The sequence below is a fragment of the Carcharhinus amblyrhynchos genome, unplaced genomic scaffold (genome assembly GCF_965287045.1).
Source record: "Carcharhinus amblyrhynchos unplaced genomic scaffold, sCarAmb.v2.hapA scaffold_73, whole genome shotgun sequence".
NCBI lineage: Eukaryota > Metazoa > Chordata > Chondrichthyes > Carcharhiniformes > Carcharhinidae > Carcharhinus > Carcharhinus amblyrhynchos.
The window spans coordinates 951,989-974,894 of NW_027649813.1; the positions used below are offsets into that span (position 1 = coordinate 951,989).

Here is a 22,906-nt window from a genome sequence, read left to right on the forward strand (position 1 = left end):
TAGAGAGAGCCACAGAAATCACTTTTCAAATCGATCGCCTTTCATCGGAACTGGAATATTTTACAGAGTAAATAATTTCTCAGCAAGGACAGTGTGGGGGAAAAGGGCGGAGAATAACAACAGGGAAAGTTCTATGAAATGGTGCAGGACAGGAGAGGTGAAATGTCTAAAGGTGTAACGATACAAAGTAAAAGAGAATGGGGAATGGGACTGGTGAAGAAGCATAAGGTGGTTCCAGAGCAGTGTTAATGGTTACAGCAGAATGGTAACGGTGGTTAGAATCTGAAGTTCCTGAATTCAATGCTGAGGCTGAAAGGCTGGAAAGGGCAGAATGGGAATATTCCTAATTCCTGTCAGGAACAACTAACACTGCATTACCAGAGCTGTGCATAAGCGGCTGTTGGAAAGGAAGATGTGTCGATGTCCTTTTAGAAACGAATACAGCTGTTACCAGTGAACTCAGTAAATTAAGATTAATAATTATTTAAGAATACACTTTAGATGGAACATATCGGGATCATAGTAGATTTTATGCTGTTCAGTGACTCTATGATCCCCTGTGAAGTCTAACGAGGTCCATGGAGAGAGTTCAGTGTCCAACATTTCATCCGGCAGAATGAATCCTATTGCGATTTTCACCAGCTGAACCGACAAAGCAGGAGTGCAGTAGATTGGAGTTGACTTGTACAAGTCAGAGTCGAGATGCCAAGGCTGACAGCGACCCTGTTCAGATCCTGATTTCCCCAATCACTTGTTCTCCACGATTACCGTTGTTAAATCCTCGAGTTAGCACAACAATTTATATTTAAATATTTTTATTGCGGATTTCAAAGCCAACTAATTCTCGCAGCATAGATTGAATTATTGCAGAATTTCAGTGTGTAAATCCATCTCGTCGAATGGTGAGCTCATTTTTTTCAGACAAAAAACAAACTCCATATACAATCTGTGCGGTATAAAATCATCTGGTAATCCAAGCCTCCCAATCAATGTACCAACTCTCTCCCCCTCAACCATTCCATGTGACGGCGAGTTCCACATTCTCCCCATTCTCTGTGTGAAGAAACTCCGCCGGATATTGGAGGAGAGATTCCACTTGAAATGTTCCCTCATCAGTTCAAAGCAAATTACTGCGGATGTTGGAATCTGACGAAGAGACATCCAGACTCGAAACGTTAGCTCTGTTCTCTCTCCACAGATGCTGTCAGACCTGCTGAGATTTTCCAGCATTTTCTGTATTTACTCCGTCATCAGTTGATGTTTCTCTGGGTCAGGGTCCCCGGGAGGGATTCATAAGCATTTATAAAACCGTAAGTTATTCTTTCTAGAAAATGAACCAAACTTGACAGATCAAACCCTCTAAATATCTTCCCTGTAGCTTTTGTGTAAATTTCTCTTTGATATTTATAGTATTTGATGTTTTCATGTGAGCGGCTGCAGTCATGAACACAATTCAGTTTCTGGATCTGGATCTGACACCGAGTTTCACCAGGGTGGTTTTAATCGGCAGCGAGTTCAGACTGAAGAGAAATGTAATGGAATCTCGATCCCGTTTATCTCTCCCTCCTTTCTCCCTCACGGTCTCCCTCTTTCCACTGTCAACATTCCCGGGAGCCCAACCCCCATCATCACCACCCCCACCCACCACCCACCCCCGACAGGGCTCAATGATTCCCCACCATCATTCTCTGGACCGCGCCAGTTTTTATCTCCAGTGTGAAAGTGGACATGGCCCGCTCTGTAATAATAATTCCCTGAGTGCTGCAGTGAACTTCATCGGGAAATAGCTGAACTGAGGATGTGCGGCAGTAACACCGAAACTGAAAGCGGTTTGAATCAGGAAGTGCTGAGTATGGACATGGCTTCCAGACAACAGCTCCAGAGTTTGACCGAGGAGACAATTTGTCCCATTTGTCTCGATTTTTTCACCGACCCGGTAATACTGGAATGTGGACACAACTTCTGCCGCTCCTGTATCACCCAGAGTTGGGAAAAGAAGGAGATAAACTCCTGTCCGGAATGTAGAGAGGAGTTTCCAGAAAAAATCCTCAGGGTAAATCGGGCCTTAGCGAATCTGGCCGAGAAAGCTCGACAATTGAAGCTGAATCCGAAAGAGAAGGAAAGTAAAATTCACTGTGAGAAACATCAGGAAGAACTGAAGCTGTTTTGTGAAACTGACAAGAAATTGATCTGTTTGATTTGTAGAGATTCGCGGGAACACAAATCCCACAACTTCCTGCCCATTGATGAAGCTGTTGAAATCTACAAGGTAAATGGAAAATATTTCATAAGATGATAATTTTATCACATTTTCAACATCCAGCACTTTCATTCTGTGATTTTGTTTTCTCCTAATCCCAGGATCAGCTGAAATCTTCCTTAGATTCTCTCACAGAGAAGAAATTGGCTGTTCTAGAAACGGAACAGAAACAGAAAGGGAAGATTTCTGAAGTTAGGGTAAGGTCTCCCTGTGCTGATTTTCTGGGATCTCGGTTAGTTTTGTTCCCTTTATCGCAGGACATTAATTATGTCTCACATTTCATTGAGTAGGAACAGTCGAGCAGTCTGCAGACCCACATCACGTCTGAGTTCACTAAAATGCACCAGATTCTCACTGAGAAAGAGCAGCGATTACTCAGAGATCTCAGGGAAGAAGAGGAGTGGATTCTAGAACGAATGGAGAGAAACCTTCGAGAGATTCAGGAGAATTTAAATTCCATTGAGGAGAAACTCTCAAAGTTGCAGAAACAGATGGAGCAAAAAGACGAGCTGATGTTTCTGAAGGTGAGGGAATATATTGTGGCTCAGTTCAGGGAAACTTCACACTAAACAACTGATGGAGGGACATGTGATGTGCTGTTTCTGTATGATGTGGGAGCTGGTGGACTCCAAGGTACTTCTCAGTGACCATGTCTGCAGTAAGTGCTGGTTGCTTGAAGAGTTGAGCTTCAGACACTGAGACTCATCAGGGAGGGGGAGTGTAACCTAGATAATGTGTTACAAGAGAAAGTCAAACCCCCTAAACTGACTAACTCTGAGGGTCAGGAATAGGAGGGGGTTGCTGAGGGGAGGAAGGGTGAGAGGAAGGAGGGGGGTGTGGGGAGGAAGGGGGGAGGTGTGGGGAGGAAGGGTGAGAGGAAGGAGGGGATGGGGGGAGGAAGGGTGAGAGGAAGGAGGGGGGTTGGGGGGAGGAAGGAGGGGGAGGACCCAAAAGCCTCAGCCCCTGAATCTGCACAACAGGTTTGAGATTCTTGCCCCCAGTGTGGACAAGAACGAGGGCTGCAAGGTGGACGAGCAAACTGCCCACGGTACAGTGGTGCAGACAGAGTTCAAAGCAGAAGAAGTAAAGAGGAATGTAGTAGTAATTGGGGATAGTGTGATTCGGGGTATAGACACTGTCTTTTGTGACAAGGATAAAGAATACCGAAGGGTGTGTTGTCTGCTTGGGTCCAGGATGTCTCATCTGGGCTGCAGAGGAACCTGGAGTGGGAGGGTGAGAATCTGGTTGTCGTGGTTCGTGTGGGTGCCAACGACATAGGCAAAATAGGAACTAAGGATCTGCAGAGGGAGTATGATGTTCTGGGAACCAAATTAAAAAGCAGAACCGACAAGCTGGTTATCTCTGGATTACTACCTGAACCACGTGCAATTTGGTGCAGAGTAAACAGGATTAAGGAGATGAATGTGTGGCTCAGGGATCAGTGCTCTTCCATGTTGAACACCACTTAGGTAGGGCATTTCAATGTCCAGCACCAACATTGGCTCACAGTACCACTGCTGGCTGAGTAATAAAGGATATATCTACCAGATTAGCCATGTGACTGGTGGTGAAATAAGGAACAAAAGAAAAAACATCTATTTGAACTCACTCTCACAAATCTACCAGTCACAGATGCATCTGTCTATGTCAGTACTGGTAGAAATGATCACCACATAGTCCTTATGGAGAGAAAGTCCCAGTTTTACACTGAGAACAGCTAACATTGTGTTTTGTGGCATGACCACTCTGTTAAATAGAATGGATTTAGAACAGATCTAATGGCTCAGGATCCTTGAGACACTGAGCGCAATCATCAGCAGCAGAAATGGATTCAACTACTATCTGTAACCTCATGGCCTGACACATCCTTCTCTTTCGCATTACCCATAAGCCAGGAGACTAACCCCAGTGCAACGAAATGGGTGGAAGAGAATGCCAAGGGCACTACGTACAAATAAGAAACTAACCTGGTGAAGCTGCAACACAAGTCAACATGCATGCCAAACAGTAGAAGCAGCATGCTTTAGATTGGACTAAGTAATTCCACAACCAACAGATCAGATCAAAGCTCTACAGACCTGGCATGTTCAGTCATAACTGGTGGTGAGCAGTTAAGAAACTAACCAGAGAGGGAGGCTCCTCAAATATACTCAGTGATGGGAGAGCTCAACATGTCAGTGCAAAAGTCAAGGCTGAAGTATTTGCAACCATAATTAGCTAGCAGTTCTAAGTGGTTGATTCATCTTACCTTCCTCCTGATCATATCACAGATGCCCGTCTTCAGCCAATCTGGTTCACTCCATATATCAATAAAAAGCAGGAGGCATTGGATACAGAAAATGCTGTGGGGCCTAACAACATCCCGGCTGTACATAAGACTTGTTCTCCCTAGCTAGCAGCATCTTTAATCAAGCTGTTCCAGGACAGCGACAAAACTAGCATCTCCTTGACAACCAGGAAAATTATGCAGGTATATTCTGGCCATAAAAAGCAGGACAATTCAGCAAATTATCACCCCATCAGTCTAATCAATCATTAGCAAAGTGATTAAAGCAGTCATCCTCAGTGCTACCAAGTGGCCCTCACTGGAATTTAGAAGAATGAGAGGGGATCTCATAGAAACAAATAAAATCCTGATGGGACTGGACAGGTTAGATGCGAGAAGAATGTTCCCGATGTTGGGGAACAGTCGACGAATAAGAGGTCAGCCATTCAGGACTGAGATAAGGAAGAATTTCTTCATTCATAGAGTTGTTATCCTGTGGAACTCTCTACTACAAAAAGCTATTGGGGCCAGTTTATTGCATATGTTCAAGAGGGAGCTGGATAAAAACAAAAGAAAAAAAAAAGTCGGTCCACTTCGTGTCCAACAAGGGGCATACACGCGATGGGTCGTACTGGGGCTGCTCTTGGTTGTTCGAGATTGGCCTAGTGCTTCATGTCATTAGTGTGTGCCTAAACCGGACAAGATACTGGGCAAGACGACAGCTCAGTGACTATCGCTGATTGCTGTGCAGACACATGAATTTGGGCCGGTGTCTGTGGGTGTTTGCACATTCTCCCCGTGCTTGCGTGGGTTTTCTCCGGGTGCTCCGGTTTCCTCCCACAGCCCAAAGATGTGCTGTTAGGCTGATTGGCAGGAATAAATTGTCCCTAAATCAGTTTTCCCTCAATCTGGATGGCCATAAAACATTAGATTGGGGTCATGGGTAGAAAGGTGGTGTTGAGATGGCAGCGTGGGCTCGTTGGGCCGAAGGGCCTGTTTCCCGGGCTGATTTTGTTCTTTGTTCTTTTGTTCTTTGAATGGATTTGAATTTATGGGGCATTGGCACCAGTATTGGGGCAGATGGGTTCTGTTCAGATGGGATGGTCTTCGTCTGAATCATGCCGGGACCAGAGTCCTGTTGAATCGTATAACTAGGACTGTAGATAGGGCTTTAAACTAATTGCGGGGGGCGGGGGGGTGGAATTATAAAATCTAAAGTAAAGGAGAGGGTACGTGTGCAAGTAAATGTTGAGGATGTTCCACGAATAAAAGGAGTAGGGGGCATGAGAGAGGTTAGTAGCATTTCTACAAATAAGGTCCAAATAAAAGCTGGTATAAAGACACTTTACCTGAATGCATGAAGCATACGGAACAAAGTGAATGAGCTCATGGCACAAATCAGCGCAAATGGATATGATCTAGTGGCCATTACGGAAACATGGTTGCAGGGTGACCGGGACTGGGAGCTGAATGTCCAGGGGTATCAGGTGTTTAGGAAGGATAGACAGGAGGAAAAAGGGGGTGGGGTAGCTCTGTTAATTAAGGATAATATCAGGGCGGTAGTAAGAGAAGATATAGGCTCCAAAGAGCAGAATGTGGAATCGTTGTGGGTGGAGATAAGGAATAGTAAGGGGAGGAAGACGATGGTGGGTGTGGTCTATAGGCCCCCAAATAATAACTTTGAGGTGGGGCGGGCAATAAGCAAGCAAATAATTGATGCGTAGAGAAACGGAACAGTGATAACTATGGGGGATTTTAATCTGCATATTGATTGGTTAACCCAAGTCGGACGTGGTGGGCTTGAGGAAGAGTTCTTGGAATGCTGTCGGGATAGTTTCCTTGAACAGTATGTAACGGAACCTACGAGGGAGCGAGCTATCTTAGATCTGGTGCTGTGTAACGAGGCAGGTAGAATTAGGGATCTTCTTGTGAGGGATCCTTTTGGGACGAGTGATCATAGTGTGATTGAATTTCTGATGCAGATGGAGGATGAGAAAGTAGGGTCCCGAAACTGTGTCCTCTGTTTGAACAGAGGGGAGTATGATAGGATGACAGCGGAATTGGCAAATGTAGATTGGGGGCACAGATTGGTTGGTAGGACGGATGAGGAACAGTGGAGGATTTTTAAGGAGATCTTTTATGGTACTCAGCAGAAATATATTCCAATGGTAAAGAAGGACTGTAGGAGAAGGGTTAACCAGCTGTGGTTATCTAAGGAAATGAAGGAGAGTATTAAATTAAAAGCTGATGCGTTCAGAGCGGCTAAAAATAGTGGGTGATTAAAAGATTGGGAAAGATTTAAAAATCAACAAAGAATGACGAAGAAGGTGATAAAGAAAGGAAAGATAGAGTATGAAGCTAAACTAGCTCTAAATATAAAAAATGACAGTAAAAGTTTTTACAAATATATGAAGGAGAAGAGATTGGCGAGAGTGAATGTTGCACCCTTGGAGGATGAGAGGGGGAATTTAGCGGTGGGCAATGAGGAAATGGCTGAGGCTTTAAATAAGTTTTTTTGCCTCAGTTTTCACGGAGGAGGACACGAATAGTTTGCCAGATATTAAAGATAGAAGGATGGTAGGAGATGAGGGCCTTAATGTGATCACTGTCACTAGAGAGGTAGTGCTTGATAGACTAACAGGACTGAAGGTAGACAAGTCCCCGGGACCGGATGGAATGCATCCCAGAGTTCTGAAAGAAATGGCAGAGGTGATAGTGGATGCATGAGTAATTATTTATCAAAATTCGCTGGACTCCGGGGAAGTGCCAGAAGATTGCAAAACGGCTAATGTTACGCCGCTGTTTAAAAAAGGTAGCAGACAAAAGGCAGGGAATTATAGGCCGGTTCGTTTAACGTCTGCAGTTGGAAAAATGTTCGAATCTGTCATCAAAGAAGAAATAGCGAGGCACCTAGAAAAGAATGGTTTGATCGAGCAGATGCAACACGGATTCATTAAGGAGAAGTCGTGTTTAATGAATTTATTGGATTTCTATGAGGATGTGACTAGTGCGGTAGACAGAGGGGAACCGGTGGATGTGGTGTTTTTAGATTTCCAAAAGGCGTTTGATAAGGTGCCTCACAAATTTTGCTGCAGAAGGTTAGGGTGCACGGAGATGGGGGTAAGGTGTTAGCGTGGATTGAGGATTGGCTGTGTGATAGGAAGCAGAGAGTTGGAATCAATGGATGCTACTCTGGTTGGCAGTTGGTGACTAGTGGAGTGCCGCAGGGATCGGTGCTGGGGCCTCAACTGTTTACCATTTACATAGATAATCTGGAGGTGGGGGCTGAGTGTAGGGTGACGAAATTTGCTGATGACACGAAGATGAGTGGAAAAGCAAATTGTGTGGAGGGTGTGGAAAGTCTGCAGAGGGATCTGGATAGGCTAAATGAGTGGGCGAGGACCTGGCAGATGGAGTATAATGTTAGCAAATGTGAGGTTATCCACTTTGGTAGAAACAATAGTAGGAGGGATTATTATTTAAAAGGTAAAAAGCTGCAGCATGCTATGGTGCAGAGGGACCTGGGGGTCCTTGTGCACAAATCACAAAAAGCCAGTCTGCAGGTGCAGCAGGTGATCAAGAAGGCAAATGGAATGTTGGCGTTTATAGCGAGGGGGATAGAATATAAAAGCAGGCAGGTTTTGCTGCAACTGTACAGGGTACTGGTGAGGCCGCAGCTGGAGTACTGTGTGCAGTTTTGGTCACTGCACTTGCGGAAGGATATATTGGCCTTGGAGGGAGTGCAGAGAAGGTTCACTAGGCTGATACCGAAGATGAGGGGGTTAGCCTACGAAGAGAGAGACTGAATAGACTGGGTCTGTACTCATTGGAGTTTAGAAGGCTGAGGAGGGATCTGATAGAGATGTACAAGATAATGAAGGGAATAGATAGGTTAGAGGTAGAGAGATTCTTCCCACTTAGAAAGGACAGCAGGACTAAAGGGCACAGCCTCAAGATAAGGGGGGGATGCAGTTTAGATCAGAGTTGAGGAGGAACTTCTTCACTCAAAGGGTGGTGAATCTCTGGAATTCTCTGCCCGTTGAAGTGGTGGAGGCTACCTCGCGGAATATATTTAAGTCACGGGTAGATAGGTTTCTGATAGACAGGGGAATTAAGGGTTATGGGGAGAAAGACGGAAAGTGGAACTGATCCACTTCAGATCAGCCATGATCTTATCGAATGGCGGGCCAGGCTCGAAGGGTTAGGTGGCCTATTCCTGCTCCTACTTCTAATGTTCTTAACTGTGAAATTCATATAGAATTTACTGAAAAATACTAACTGAATTGAACAGAATTTTGTGTCCCTTCCTGAATGGTTTTCCTGCTGTCTCTGAACTAATGGATCCCACACGATCTGCAGATTTCTGGGAATTCCTGTAATTTCCTGAGAATGTGTTTTCTTCAGCTTCAAACTTGCTTTGTGATTATTTGTGTTTCCCAAGTTTAATTTTCTCCTGGAACTCCCATTGTAATCCAGTTCCAGTTGCATGTTGTGAGTGTGTGGGTATGTCTGGTACGGTGTGTGAGAGTCACTGTGTCTGTGAGCGGGACTGATGTTCAATTCCAGTTTATTTGACTCTCCACACTCTTCCTTCCAAAATGCATCACTTTACATTTCCGTGTGAAATCTCGTCTGCTCTGAGTCTGCTCATTTCACCAGCCTGTCTAACTGCTCCTGAAATCTGTTACTGTCACCCTCACTGTTCCTGATTCATTTCTTTCAGGAGGAAGCTTGTCAGGAGAGAAGGTAGGACATGTTCTTTACTGAAATCCACTATTTGTTAAAATAAACTTAGTAAAGTATCATTTTTGTTTATTTATTCGTTGTTGTCACAACATTAAATAATCTGTCATTGGGCCATGGAAATTTGGTGTGTAGTTCATGGACCAGAGTTTAAAAATAACTGCCTTTATTACAATGATTTTATATAACTGCTACAATATTGTAATAAACAAGCGGGAGGTATAATTGATACAATCCGGTTCACAGGCCAGAAGTGATCACTTGCCCGATGTTGGCTGTTAGTGTCTGTGACCTTCCTACTGACCCCGAGAGAGCCACACAGTCCATGTTCCCAAGCAGTGGGTCACCCATATCCCTGCATGGAGCCTGACCAACCCAAGAAAGTCTCACGTTAAAGAGGGGAAACAGATTCTAATTTTATACTAAATACAAACTGGTTCTGTGTCCTTAAACACAACAGTAATGACTTGTATTTATATAGTGCCTTTATCGTAAATTAGTACCTCAAGGAGTTTCCCAGGAGTGTTATAAAGTAAATTGACACAGAGCCAAATAAGGAAATATTAATCCGGATGGCAAGAGGTGGATTTCAGAGAGCGTTTCGAAGGAAGAAAGAGAATTAGAAAGATAGAAAGGATCAGGGAGAGAATTCCAGAGCTCAGGACCTTGGCAACTGAAGGTCCAACTCCCAACAGGGAATGACTGAAATCAGAGATCTTCAAGGTGCCAGAAGTTGAAGAGAGCAGGATTCTGGGGGAGTTGTGACTCACCTGATGAAGGGGTAGTGCTATGAATGCTAGTGGCTTGTGCTACCAAAGAAACCTGTTGGGCTTTAACCTGGTGTTGTGAGACTTCTTATAGAGTTGTGGGGTCCAGGGATTGCAGAATTGGATTTTCAGCTTTGGGATGTTCTACAAACTTTATTTATAATACAGCAAGTGGACAGACTAAATGTTTATCAATTCCTGCAGTGTGTGATGGGCTGTTGTCAGATTTTGAACCTTTTTCAGGACATGACTGTTTCCATTCTCTGCTCTTGAATTTATAAGTTATCTTTTTCAATTAAAAAAAACAAGATTACCATTTCACTTTGGATATTTTCTTGCATCTCTTTTTAACGTTTACAGGATTAGTGATGGTGAGCGCAGACTCTCAGTATTTGATGCCACCCTGTCTATCAAGAAGTTCAAATACCTTTTTCAGTGCACAGCTTGGAGAGAAATGATGAAACCCAGTATTCCCGGTAAAAATCTTATATTCATTTTCCTGATTACCAATACAGTTGTGAAGAAACTAAACAGGCTTTAAGGTCCCAGATTAAATATTCACATTTCCACTCTATGAATTTGATTAGAGGCTCAATCCATTCTGAGGGCTGATCTTCAGAACAAAATCACTGTCCAGTTTCCCACTGCTTTGCACTGTGGGAAAATGTTCTGTGATTCCTGAAAAGGGGACAGGGGACAAGAATCCCTCATGAAAAACAGTGGGGGTGAGAGAGAGAAAGGAACAGTGAGCAAGAGTAAGAAAAATAACTCATCTCCTGGTCACAGAGAAATCATCAAAAGCTGCCTTCATTCTCGCAGGAGCAGTGCAATAATTTTGAGAAACAGTCAGTGTTTGAATGTAGAAAATGAGAAAACCAGTTTCCAAACCACAAACTCACTGGAACAGCATTGTGATAATGATGTCGCTTGCAGTTTATAGAGCAGGAAACAGAGCATCATTTCCAAAGGGGTTTCCAGTGGTCCCTTTAAGACCTGTGATTAGTCCATTCTACAGATTGTTCCTCTCGGTGAGGCATCGCCATTCAATTGAAGATCAAGATTGTATAAGAACATAAGAAATAGGAGCAGGAGTAGGCCATCTAGCCCCTCAAGCCTGCCCCGCCATTCAATAAGATCATGGCAGAACACAGAAATGGCTGAGATCCTCAGTCAATGTTTTGCCTCAGTTTTCACAACGGAGCACGCTACCATCCCAAAAGATACAGAAAATGCAGAGGTCATAGAAAGGGAGCAACTTGGAACGATCCTCATCATTAGAAAAAGGGACATAGGAACATGGGAATATGAGTAGGCCATTCATCCCTTCAAACTCACTCCACCATTCAATAAGATCATGGCTGATCTGTGGCCTACCTTCATATACCTGTACTAGGCCCGTGTACCTTGATACCCCTGCTGAATAAAAGTATCTCAGACTTAAAGTATGGTGGCACAGTAGCACAGTAGTTAGCATCGCTGCTTCACAGCAGAAGGGACCCAGGTCCAATTCTGGCCACAGGTCACTGTCTGTGTGGAATTTGCACATTCTGCCTGTGTCTGTGTGGATTTCCTCTGGGAGCTGTGGTTTCCCCCCACACTCCAAAGATGTGCAGGTTAGGTGAATTGGCCATGTTAAGTTGCCCCTTAGTATCATGGAGATTAACAGGCAAAATAAGTAGGGTTACAGGGATAGTTGTTGATGCAGACTTAATGGGCCAAATGGCCTCCTTCTGCACTGTAGGGATTAAAATTAATAATTGATCCAGCATCCACCACTATTTGAAGGAAAGGGTTCCAAACATCCACCTCTCTCTACATGTAGAATTATTTTCTAACATCTCTCCTGAACAACTTGATTCTAATTTTTAGATTATGGCCCCTGGTTCTAGGCATTCAACGAGTGGAAATAGCTTATCCTTATCCATCCTGACCTTCCCTGTGAATATTTTGTAGACTTCTATTAAATCACCCCTCAACCTCCTGAATTCGAGAGAATAACGGTCAAATTTTTCGAAACTATCCTTGTAACTAAACCCTTGAAGCCTAGGTTCCATTCTTGTAAACCTGCTTGGAACTTCCTCCATGGTCAAATCATCCTTCTTAAGATATAATGTCCATACTCCCAGTGAGGTCTAACTAAGGTTTTAGACAACTGAAGGGGAAACCTTTGACAAATTTGCTTGAGTTCTTCAAAAATGTAACAAGCAAAGTGGATCATGATGATCCTGTCGATGTAGTATAACTGGAGGTCCAGAAAGTATTTGATAAGGTGCCACACAAATGGTTCGTTCATCATGGGATGAGGGATAATTTATTATTTTTGATAGAACATTGGCAAACAAGCAGATAGCAGAAAGTCAGGATAAATGGGTGATTTTTGAGTTGGCTCGTTGTAACTATTGGGGTGCCAAAGGGTTCAGCCCTCGGACCCCAACTCTTTATAATCTATATTAACCTCCCGCATTCAGGGAATAGTGGATACCACAGCCAAATTTTCAGATGACACTAAAATAGATGGGAAAGTAAGTTGTGATAACAAAAGAAGAAATTTATAAATGGGTAAGGAGAGTTTAAGTGAATAGGACAAAATTTGGCAGATGAGATTAAAGTGAATAAGTGTGAAGTTATCCATTTTGATAGGAAAAATACAAAGGCAAATGATTAGCGACCTGGGTGTCCTCATGCACAAATGGCAAAAAAACTAGGATGAAGGTATAGCAGGTAATAAGGAAAGCAAATGGAATCTTCATATTTATTGTTAAAGGTATAGAACATAACAGTAGTGAAGTGTTATTGCTCTTGTGTAAAGCATTTGTGAGACTGCACTTGTGTACAGTTTTCGTGCCCTTTCTTGAGGAGGGATGGAATTGCATTGGAGCTGGTTCAGAGAAGGTTCACTAGCTTGATTCTGGAGATGAAGGGTTTGTCTTATGAAGAGAGGTTAGCCAGTGTAGGCCGATTCTCTCTGGAGCTGAGAAAAATGTGAGGAGATACAATTGAGGTATACAAGATGCTAAGGGGCATTCACAAAGCAGACTCAGAGCAGATGTTTCCTCTTGTGGGGCGATTTAAACCAAAAGCTGACAGTTTTAAGATATGGGGTGGCAGATATAAAACACAGACGAGGAGAAATTATGGGGGCGATTCTCCCTTTGCAATGTGCTCATTTTTTGGTGGGTTGGGTTGGGAGATGCATGAGTCGAACTTTTCACAGGTACCCCAGAGTGTTTACGACCCGCACGCATCCCCTAACCGGGAAAAAATGGGCCGCCGGGAGAGCACTGAAAACTGTCCACCCACTGATTTCCATCACTTACCATACTTTGGAATGCCATTATCGGGATCAACGTGACAATCTCCACCCAGGTTAGCGTCTCCCACCTCTTTGGTGTGATGTCACTTTGACACAAATCAGAGTAGATATATAAAAGACCTGGTGTGGCAGCCTTGAACTGGCGTCAGGAGGTAAGTGCAGCGTACAGAGTGTGAGGGACGTTGTAGGCAGGCCCTGGAGATGCTTGGTGGGCTTCTTCCTGCTGCCTTCAGATGTTGGTCTGTGATATCTGGGTTGCGGGCAGGGGTGCTTCTATTTTCTCAGGGTGAGGGTCCCTGAAGGAATCCTGCTCAGCCTTTCCCTCCAGAGCACTGTGCAGTGGCATTGTCTTGCTGTGGGCTATGGTCGGGGGATACACTGAGTGCTGGGAGAGTAGTGCACCATGTGCTGACTGAGGCCTAACCAGATGAAGCAGTTACTGCTCCAGGCTGGCGTGCCGAGGTTCAGACATGGACTGCACGGAATCTGCTGTTACTGGGCACACATCTGCTAATGATTTGCAGTCTGTCCCAGCCCTTTGCTGTTTGTAATATATATAAATGATTTGGATGAAAATGTAACTGGTTTGATGAGTAAGTTTACAGCCGACACAAAGGTTAGTGGATTTGCAGATATCGATGAGGACCATCAGAGGATACGGCAGGATATCGATCAGTTGGAGACTTGGATGGAGATGGCAGGTGGAGTTTAATCTGGAGAAATGAGAGGTAATGCATTTCGGAAAGTCTAATACAGATAGCAAATATACACTAAATGGCAGATCCCTTCAGGGTATTGATAGGCAAAGGGATCTGGGTGTACAGGTACACAGGTCACTGAAAGTGGCAATGCAGATGGAGAAGGTAGTCAAGAAGGCAAAAGGCATGCTTGCCTTCATCGGCTGGGAGACGAGTTTAAAAATTGGCAAGTCATGTTGCAGCTTTATAGAAGCTTCGGCTGCACTTGGAATATAGTGTTCTGATCGCCACACTACCAAAAGGATGTGGAGGCTTTGGAGAGAGCACAGAAAAGATTTACCATGATGTTGCCTGGTATGAGGGCATTAGCTATGAGGAGAGGTTGGAGAAACTTGGTTTGTTCTCACTGGAACGACAGAGGTTGAGGGGCGACTGATAAAAGTCTACAAGATTATGACAGGCATGGACAAAACTTTTTCCCAGGATGGAAGAATCAATTACCATGGGCACAGGTTTAAGGTGCAAGGCGCAAAGTTTAAACAAAACGTACGAAGCAGATTGTTTTTTTACGCAAAGTAGTGGGTGCCTGGAACTTGTTGCTGGGGGAAGGTACTGGAAGCAGATATCGTCGTGACTTTTAAAGGGCGTCTTGATAAATACATGAATAGGATGGGAATAGGGGGATAATGTCCCCAGAAGGGTCGGGGGTTTTAGTTCAGTCGGACAGCATGGTCGGTGCAGGCTTGGAGGGCCAAAGGGCCTGTTCCTGTGCTGTAATTTTTTTAGTTCATTGAAAGGGTTCCAATCCCTAAATGTGCAGATCATATGTGACCATCGAATGGAGACCATGCAGGTCGATGCATGCCATCCAGGGAGTGTCAATGACAGTTTTGTGCTCAGGCAGTCGGACATCCCCGGCCTCTTTGAAGACCGGCCCAGGCTACCAGGATGGCTACTGAGTGACAAAGGTTACCCACTGAGGTCACGGCTGATGACACCTGTGCGGAGGCCCGAGACCGAGGTGGAGACCTGTTACAACGAGACCCATGCAGCACCCATGTAGAGCGGTGCATCATCCTGCTGAAAATGCGGTGCCGCTGTTTGGACCACTCTGGGGGGGGTCTCCAGTTTGACCCTGTGTGTGCCTCAAACATTATAATTATCTGCTGTGTGCTGCACAACATCACCCAGCAGCAGGGAGACCAGCTGGAGCAGGAGGAGGAAGAGGTGGAGGATGAGGGGCAAGGGGGCGAAGTGGTCGTCCCACCATATGAGGAGACGGAGGAAAGAGGATGGAGGCGATAGCAGGTGCCTGGCCGGGAAGGGCAGTGAGGGACGCCTTGATTACAGCCCGCTTCACCGAGCTGGTGCTGTGCAGTGAGGGGGCTGCAACCACCACACTCCAGGAGCAATTGCAGCTGCTATTCCCCCTCCAAACCGATCTGGGCCCTCAAACCGCCACATCACCCTTCCACAGCCTCTGTCAACCCACCACCATATCCCCCCCAGATAGCTCCAAACCTGTTAATGTGCCTGGGCTGGCAGTGGTTGTGTGTCTTGGTTGAAAGCTGGAGGATGATGACCTCTCGCTGTTGTGCACACTGGGATCCTGCCCCTGGGGCCACTCAAGCCTGATCCCTAACCTCCACTCTGAATGCACGCTGCCACCCTGGCCCAAGTAGCTGTAAGGGTTGGGGAGACATGTTTGTTGGGCAATTGGGGGATGGGGGTGGTGGAGGGGCTCACTTGCACTAAGAGTCTGGTGGGTGTTGGGGAAGGTAGGACAGGCACTCTCTCACATGTAGCTGAGTCTCCAAGCACCTCTATGCAAGGGAATGGGGACAACTCTGCACTTTGGGGTGGGGTGGGGCGGGGAGGTGTGGAATTAGAGACACATTAGTCACAGCTGTGAAGTGCAAATAAAAGTTTATTGTGCTGTTAACGTTCGTGATCAATTAACCCTGACTACTGATAACCTTCACCCATGTTCTCTCAGTGAACTAGAACTTTCTAACTTCCTGTGGTCTACTGCTGCTTCTATGTGCGACCCCTGGATGCACACCAGAGGTGGAGGTATCCAGCAATGATGCACAACCCGTTGCCTCTGATGCCCTTGGCGGGTGTCCTCTGGGTGGCCGGGACCTGGAGGGCCCCAGCTGACTAGCCGCTGGCACTATTTCAGTGCCACCCTGTTCTTCTAGCTGGCCCTGAGATGCCCCGGTGTGCGGAAGGGGGGCGGAATCAGAAGGTCTCGGGACGTCTGGGATCACTTGGGCGGAAGGCCCCGGCATGGGCCCCAGCCCTTCCTCCTCACTTGTGGGGCCCGGAGGGTCCAGGGACACTCCATGGGACGCCTGGGTAGCTGGACTGAGCTCCAGGAACTCCAGTATCACCTGGCCGTGCCAGTCCTGGAGGCTCAGATGCGTCTCCCCATGATCTGTGATCCCTCAGTTCCAGCCCTCTGAGACTGGGCCAAGCTCTGGAGCCCCTCCACTGCAGCATTCTGTGAGCAAGCCAGGCTCTGGAGCCCCTCAGCAGTAGCCCTCTGACGCTGGGCTAAGTTATCGAGCCTCACAGGCACGGCCAACTGTGTCTCCAGAATGCCAGTGAGAGTCCCAGCCATGGCCAACAGTTTCCCAACACCCATGGCTAAGAAAGGCTGTGCCTCCTGGATGGCGTCAACACCCTTGCTCGTATCCTGCTGTGTCTCCAGGATGTCCTGGACCCTGTCACTCATGAGGACAGACCCCTGGGTCAGACTTTCCACTGTGGTTGCAACCCTTGCAATGTTGGTCTGGTTCACACACTGTGTCAGCACCACCTCTTGCAGCAGCGCTCTGTTGGACTCCCCTAAACAGCCTTGCAGTCACAGCATGGTTGCTGACAGCCCCTCCACAACCCTTCGTGTTTCCTGATGCATCACCACCAGCCTTGGCCCCATGGCTCGGCATCTGGCTTGAGGACAGCTGAATCCTCGCCTCTGGCTGACCGCTATGTGCCCGAGCCCTAGGATGTGCATCAGTGTCTGTGATGTGCTCACCAGATAGTGACCCAGAGGCCTCAACACTAAAGCTACCCACTGTGGTGATAGTCTCTGTATTCGTGGGTTGTGTGGTCGATGCCGGTGCCGTTTCAGTGGTGCTGTCCTCAGAAGATTCTTCAAAGTCTCCCTCCAAGGTGTTGTCCAGGGGGATCGTGGGCAGTTTGCTCCAGAACAGCGGAAGCGGGGGTGGTGGTGGGATCACCAGTACACAAAGGGCCAGGTTCCCCTGGGTCCAAAACTGCAAAACAAAACACACATTAGGGGAAGGGAGGTCAAACATTCTAAACAGCATCACACTTATTTCAAAGAGGACTTACGTTGAGGGCTATGCTTATGCTCACTTGCAAACTGGATGCCGACCTGGCTGTCCGTCAGCATTCTGGATGAACTATCTCCCCCTGCCAACTCCACGGTACGCTCTTCAACGCTGGTCAGCTGCTGCAGGTCAGGCACACCATCGCCACTCTGTGCCCTCACGTGGCAGTTATGCTTTTCTGCTGTAGGAGGTTAAGGTGTCTCGCAAGCATTAATATATTCAAATGCATGGTGTGTAATGTGTGCCTGTGTCTCGGGAGTTTTGTGCTGGCAGTTGAGGGGAAAAGGGTCACCACTGAAGGGTGCTCATTGAGGGATGAGGGGAAGGGGTTAGATTCTGTTCTGGGGGAAGGGGGCCTTGTTGAATGCTCGCACAGGGTTTCAGATCTGTGCCAAGAAAGTGCGGAGTTCCAAGTGGGATGCTCACTCATCCTTGCTGCTCAAAGAAGGTTGTACAGTTTTTTCTGCCCCTGCCGGCCAGAGCTCAGTGTCAGGCTCCAGGCGTTCACCACTTCTGCCACCTCCTCCCACAATGCCAATGGTGACTGCACCCCTTGGACGAGGCGCCTGGCTGGGGAAGAGCGACTGAATTCTCTCCTCCATGGCATCAAGCAGACGCTCTTGGTCGGCCTCAGTGAATCTTGGGGCTGATTTCCTCAAATGTATCTTTGTGGTGTGATTAGTTGTGTGTCCATTCCTGCAGTTTATATACAGCTCTTGGGGGGTGGCGGTTGCAGGGACTTTGGCCAGTCAAGGGACAGTTGGCAACAATTCCTTGTGAGAAATTTTGAAGGCTGCTTTCAATTGAATGTTATGCGTCCCTCGGGGTGCTGATTGACTGCCATTCAATAAGCCGCTGTGTCCTGGGGCAGGTGCAATACTCAGAGCTCTGAATTAATAAGCTGCTGTGTTCAGGGCAGGTGCAATACTGAGGACTCCCATTCAAGAGAGGGAATGCTCGCAAGCTGGGGTTGTGTGTGGTAGCACAACGCAAGTTCTCTGCAGGGCAGCAGTCAGGTCAGCATGTTCAAGGAGTGGGGTATCCACACTATCCAGATCCGTGGGGCATGGGGTGAGTAGGTAGCAATGTCAGTGCGAGGGGAGGGGTGGGGGGGCAGGGTGTGCAGTGATGTCTGTACAGCAGGGGTGGGGGGGGGTATCGATGTCTGTAAGGAAGGGGCAGCAATGTCTGTGTGGTGGGGGAGGGATGTCTCTCTGGGGGTGGGGGAGGTGGTGCAGCAAAGTCAGTAGCGGGTGGGGATGCCAATGATAAGGCCGGTGATGTCTGTATGGAGATTGTCTCTGCGGGGGAACTGGTTTGGGGGCCACCGATGAGGCCAGCAATATCTGTTGGGGTGGGAGGGTGTTGTGGGGAGCAGCAGTTTTTGTAGGAGGGCTGTGGGGGCAGGCAATGTCTGAGGGGGTTGGAGGGCAGTGCTGGGAGATCTTTTCAGTGATCTCCCAGAGATGTGCACATGCACAGATTCCCGCTCATCCTACAGATTTCAGGCTGTTTGGTGTGAGTATGCTGTGCCCCACAGCATTTAATGATATTCATCATTGTGATCCCTGCAATGCACTGAATGTGGGAGATTCGGGTCTGAAGTTGCACTGAACAGACAGTTGTGGTTTAAACCAGTTTTCTCACCAATTCCCTCACAGACATCGCAGGCCTCATCGCTGACCCCTGAAACCATCCCACAGACATGATCGGGACAGATTTTTAATTAGTTTGGCATTGAAGGGGCAGGAAAGTGGAGTTGAGGCTGAGACAAGATTAACCAGGATTGTATTAAATGGCGGAGCAGGTTCGAGAGGCTAAATTGCCTACTCCTGCTCCTAATTCTTATGATTTATACTCTTAGTAAATAACAGGGATTTCAAATTAGATCCAAGAACTAAAACATGATTGTTCCTATTCTGGACACTATCAAATATTAAGGTTTCATCCAAGATCATAACAAATTTAGGGTTTGGTCTGGTCTGGTATTGTACCAAGAGAAAATGCAGAACTCTAGCGTACAGAGGGAGCTGGATGTCCTGGTGCATAAATCATAAAAAGTTAGTCTGCAGGTCCAGCAAGTAATTAGGAATATAGATAGGACGTTAGTGTCTATTGTAAAGATACCCAGGTATAAAAATATGCAATTGTTCCCGCAGGGGCACAGGACCTTAGTGAGACCATATCTGGAGTAATGAGTACTATTTCTATCCCCTTCTAAGATCATGAGACCATAAGATATGGGAACAGATGGAGGCCATTTGGCCTATCAAGTCTGCTCTGCCATTTAATGTTACCATAACTGATCAAACAGAGGCGTTTTCTCCTCACTTATGTCTTAAATGGGTGACCCCTTACTCTGAGATTATGCCCTCTTATCCTAGACTCTGCCACAAGGGGAAACAATGCCTTAGTGTCTGTCCTGTCAAGCCTGCAGAGAATTATATAGGTCTGAATAAAGTCCCCTCTCAATCTTCTAAACTCCAATGAGTACAGGTCCAACTCACTTACCCTCTCCTCATGAGAAAATGTCTCCATAGTGGAATCAATCTAGTGAACCTTCTCTGGACTGCCTCCAATGCCAGTATATCTTTCCTTGGATAAGGGGACCAGAATTGCTGTTGTCTAACTAGTGCCTTGTATAGATCGCCCGATTTTTATACTCCATTCCCTTTTAAGTTAAGATGAACATTCCACTTGTCTTTCCTAATACCTGCTGAACTTGCATGCTAGCTTTTTGTAATCAATGCATGAGGACCCAGAAATCCCTCTGAGCTGCAGCTTTCTGCAGCCCTTCTCCATTTAAATAATATTCAGCTTCTTTATTCTTCCTATCAATGTGCATAACTTCACATTTTCTTACATGATATTTCATCTGCCAAATGTTTGTCACACAGCAAACCTGTCTGTTTGTAGACTCTTTGGGGATGACATTACCATTATGCCCCACCAGCTGATGGGCGGAGTGAGCTGGTAAGATTGCCAGAGAGCTGAGAAGTCAGGTTCACACCCGGTTTCTCACCTCACGCTATCTTACCGGCACCGGGCATCAGGCTCGATAAATCTCGCACCTGGAACAGATGCAAGGTTGAATGCATTATTTAAATTTATTGTAATACTAATTTAAACAGAATAAGCAAGCCTGGGATAGAATTATTTGGGATCACTTGCCTGTGTGGCCACACTCCAGTGAGGATCATGTATTGTCCCCCATCAATCTCTCCTTCTTAGTATTTCCTTCCAGAGTATTTTCCAGTATCTCTCTCGCTACGTCACACAATCAATCTCTCTGCCAAGCACTTACCTTTTCCTCCCACTCTCTATCCCCATTCTCCATCCACTCTCCCAGTTGGCCCCTTCCCATGCTTTTATTCATTTGCAGATACATTCTCCTCCTGCCCCTCCTCCTCAAAGAACAGTAAGACCAATAGGTTACATTGGGAGAGCCATTTGAAGAGCAGGTGGGTGGGGAGGGAGTTTTCAGCAAGAGGAGAGACAGATGGAGAGGTTAAAAGAACTCTGCTCGCCCCCAGCCCAGCAACACATACTACCCCCATTCCCCACCACAGCTCGCCAGGAACTCACACTTCCCCTTACACGGTCCCCGAACAACACACACTCCCCATACCCCCACACTACCCGCATTCCATCACAGAACTCACCATCACACACTTCCCACATTCCCCAACCCACAGACCCGCAGCAACACACACTCCTTCTACCTTCCCAGTACCCCTGCAATGCACACTCACCACATTACCCCCCCGCAGCTCCCCAGCAAAACATACTCCCCACATCGCCACCACCCCCCCCACCCCGTCACAAGACCACCAGCAACACATCTGTCCTCATTTCCCCTCCACTCACAAACACAAACCTAGAATCCATGCAGTCCAGGCCTGAAACAGCACTTCTTAACAAATTCTGAGGCTGCAGCACTGCCATTTCAGAGACTTTCCAGCCCATTCCCCGCCAGCAACAGACCTTGCTGCTGCCAGCACTAGGACCCAGATTCAGCAATAAGACCAAAGATCAGCGCTCAGACTTGGGTCAGCATTGAGAATCCAAAGTCGAACCCTATGAACAGCATCAGCCTCTCACCGCACTCCAAAATGCAACCTGTACAGCATGAAACAACCTCCTCCCCCCACCCCCCAGCAACACAGAGCCATTTGAAACCTGAGACTTACCTCCTCACTCACCCTCTCTGCTCTCTGAATGCAACTGGTGTTTTCCTCACTGATTCCAACTGCAACAAATAAGCTGGGATGATTCAGAGTGAATTTTGTTAACTACATTGTGATGAATACAAATGATGCAAATTGATGTTTCACCCATTTTGGACAGGCTCCCAATTGTGCCAGTTGTTTTGGTGGTAAAATGGGAATGGGTGCAAAAATGGACTCCATTCCAGCTCGTCATATCATGCCAGATTTTATGACATTTTTCCAGCACAAAACAGCCACAATGAGATTGTTAAATTCTGCCCATACACTCCACATCTTCATATTGTTCTCTTACAGCCTGCCGCAATATCTGCCACCCAGTTGCTGTCTATACACTGCATCTAAATCCTTCAGGCTCTGACTTGCCCTCTTCCTCATTTTCCTCTCATTCTCTTTCTTCACCCTCCTGCTCCCTCTGTTTGCTGCTCTGTTTTCCCTCTGCCCACTTCAGTGCTCCATCTCCTTCTCTTCCTCCTCCCTTTCTCTCACTCTCTCCCTTCATCCTCGCATCTCCTTTCTGCTCTCTTCCCACTCCCCTCCCCTCCCTCTGTTCCATGCACCCATCATATTCCTGCTGTTTTTCCCCTCCCCCTCACAAACCTCTCTCCTCTCTTCCTCACTCCTCACACTCTCTCCCCTCCCCACCCCCTCTCTCTAAATCACTGACTGTGTTATTTTAACTTTCCCCCAGCTCCAGCCTCTCTGACTCTGGATCCGAACACAGCGCATCCCCGGCTCATCCTGTCTGAGGACCGGACCAGTGTGAGACTCGGAGACAAACGGCAGCTGCTCCCTGACACCCCGGAGAGGTTTGATCCCTGTGAATTTGTCCTGGGATCAGAGGGATTCACATCAGGGAGACATTACTGGGAGGTGGAGGTGGGGGAGAAGACAGGGTGGATTCTGGGAGTGGCCCGAGAGTCTGTGAACAGGAAAGGGGGAATCTCCCTGAGACCCGGATTCTGGACTGTGAGGCTGAGACCCGGAAGTGATTATTTTGCCTTCACCTCCCCGTCAGAGACCCCCCTCACCCCGAGTGTGAATCCCCGGAAGATCGGGGTTTTCCTGGACTATGAGGGTGGACAGGTGTCATTTTACAATGCGGACAACATGTCCCATCTCCACACTTTCACCCACACTTTCACCCACACTTTCACTGAGAGAATCTTTCCCGTCTTCAGTCCGGGACCGAACATCGGGAAAAACTCGGCGCCGCTGACAATCTGCGGGATTAAAGGTCTCTAACAGATCCATCCCATAATTTCACGCCGTCT

General features: G+C 46.8%; 1 protein-coding gene across 1 annotated transcript; it reads left to right on the forward strand.

Moving 5' to 3' along the window:
* The first annotated feature begins 1,789 nt into the window (after positions 1 to 1,789).
* Positions 1,790 to 22,906, forward strand: LOC145337759 (zinc-binding protein A33-like). The gene is made up of 6 exons (XM_080182606.1): positions 1,790 to 2,269; positions 2,362 to 2,457; positions 2,551 to 2,784; positions 9,250 to 9,272; positions 10,397 to 10,512; positions 22,324 to 22,906. Exons 1-6 carry the CDS (start codon positions 1,799 to 1,801, stop codon positions 22,875 to 22,877), a joined length of 1,494 nt encoding a protein of 497 aa, XP_080038732.1. The 5' UTR covers positions 1,790 to 1,798; the 3' UTR covers positions 22,878 to 22,906.

Excerpts from the sequence above, each read along its gene's own strand:
- LOC145337759 (XM_080182606.1), top strand. The coding sequence starts at position 1,799 with ATGTGCGGCAGTAACACCGAAACTGAAAGCGGTTTGAATCAGGAAGTG. Across the intron at positions 2,785-9,249 it reads ACGAGCTGATGTTTCTGAAG|GAGGAAGCTTGTCAGGAGAG; the intron begins GTGAGGGAATAT and ends CATTTCTTTCAG. Across the intron at positions 9,273-10,396 it reads GAAGCTTGTCAGGAGAGAAG|GATTAGTGATGGTGAGCGCA; the intron begins GTAGGACATGTT and ends TAACGTTTACAG.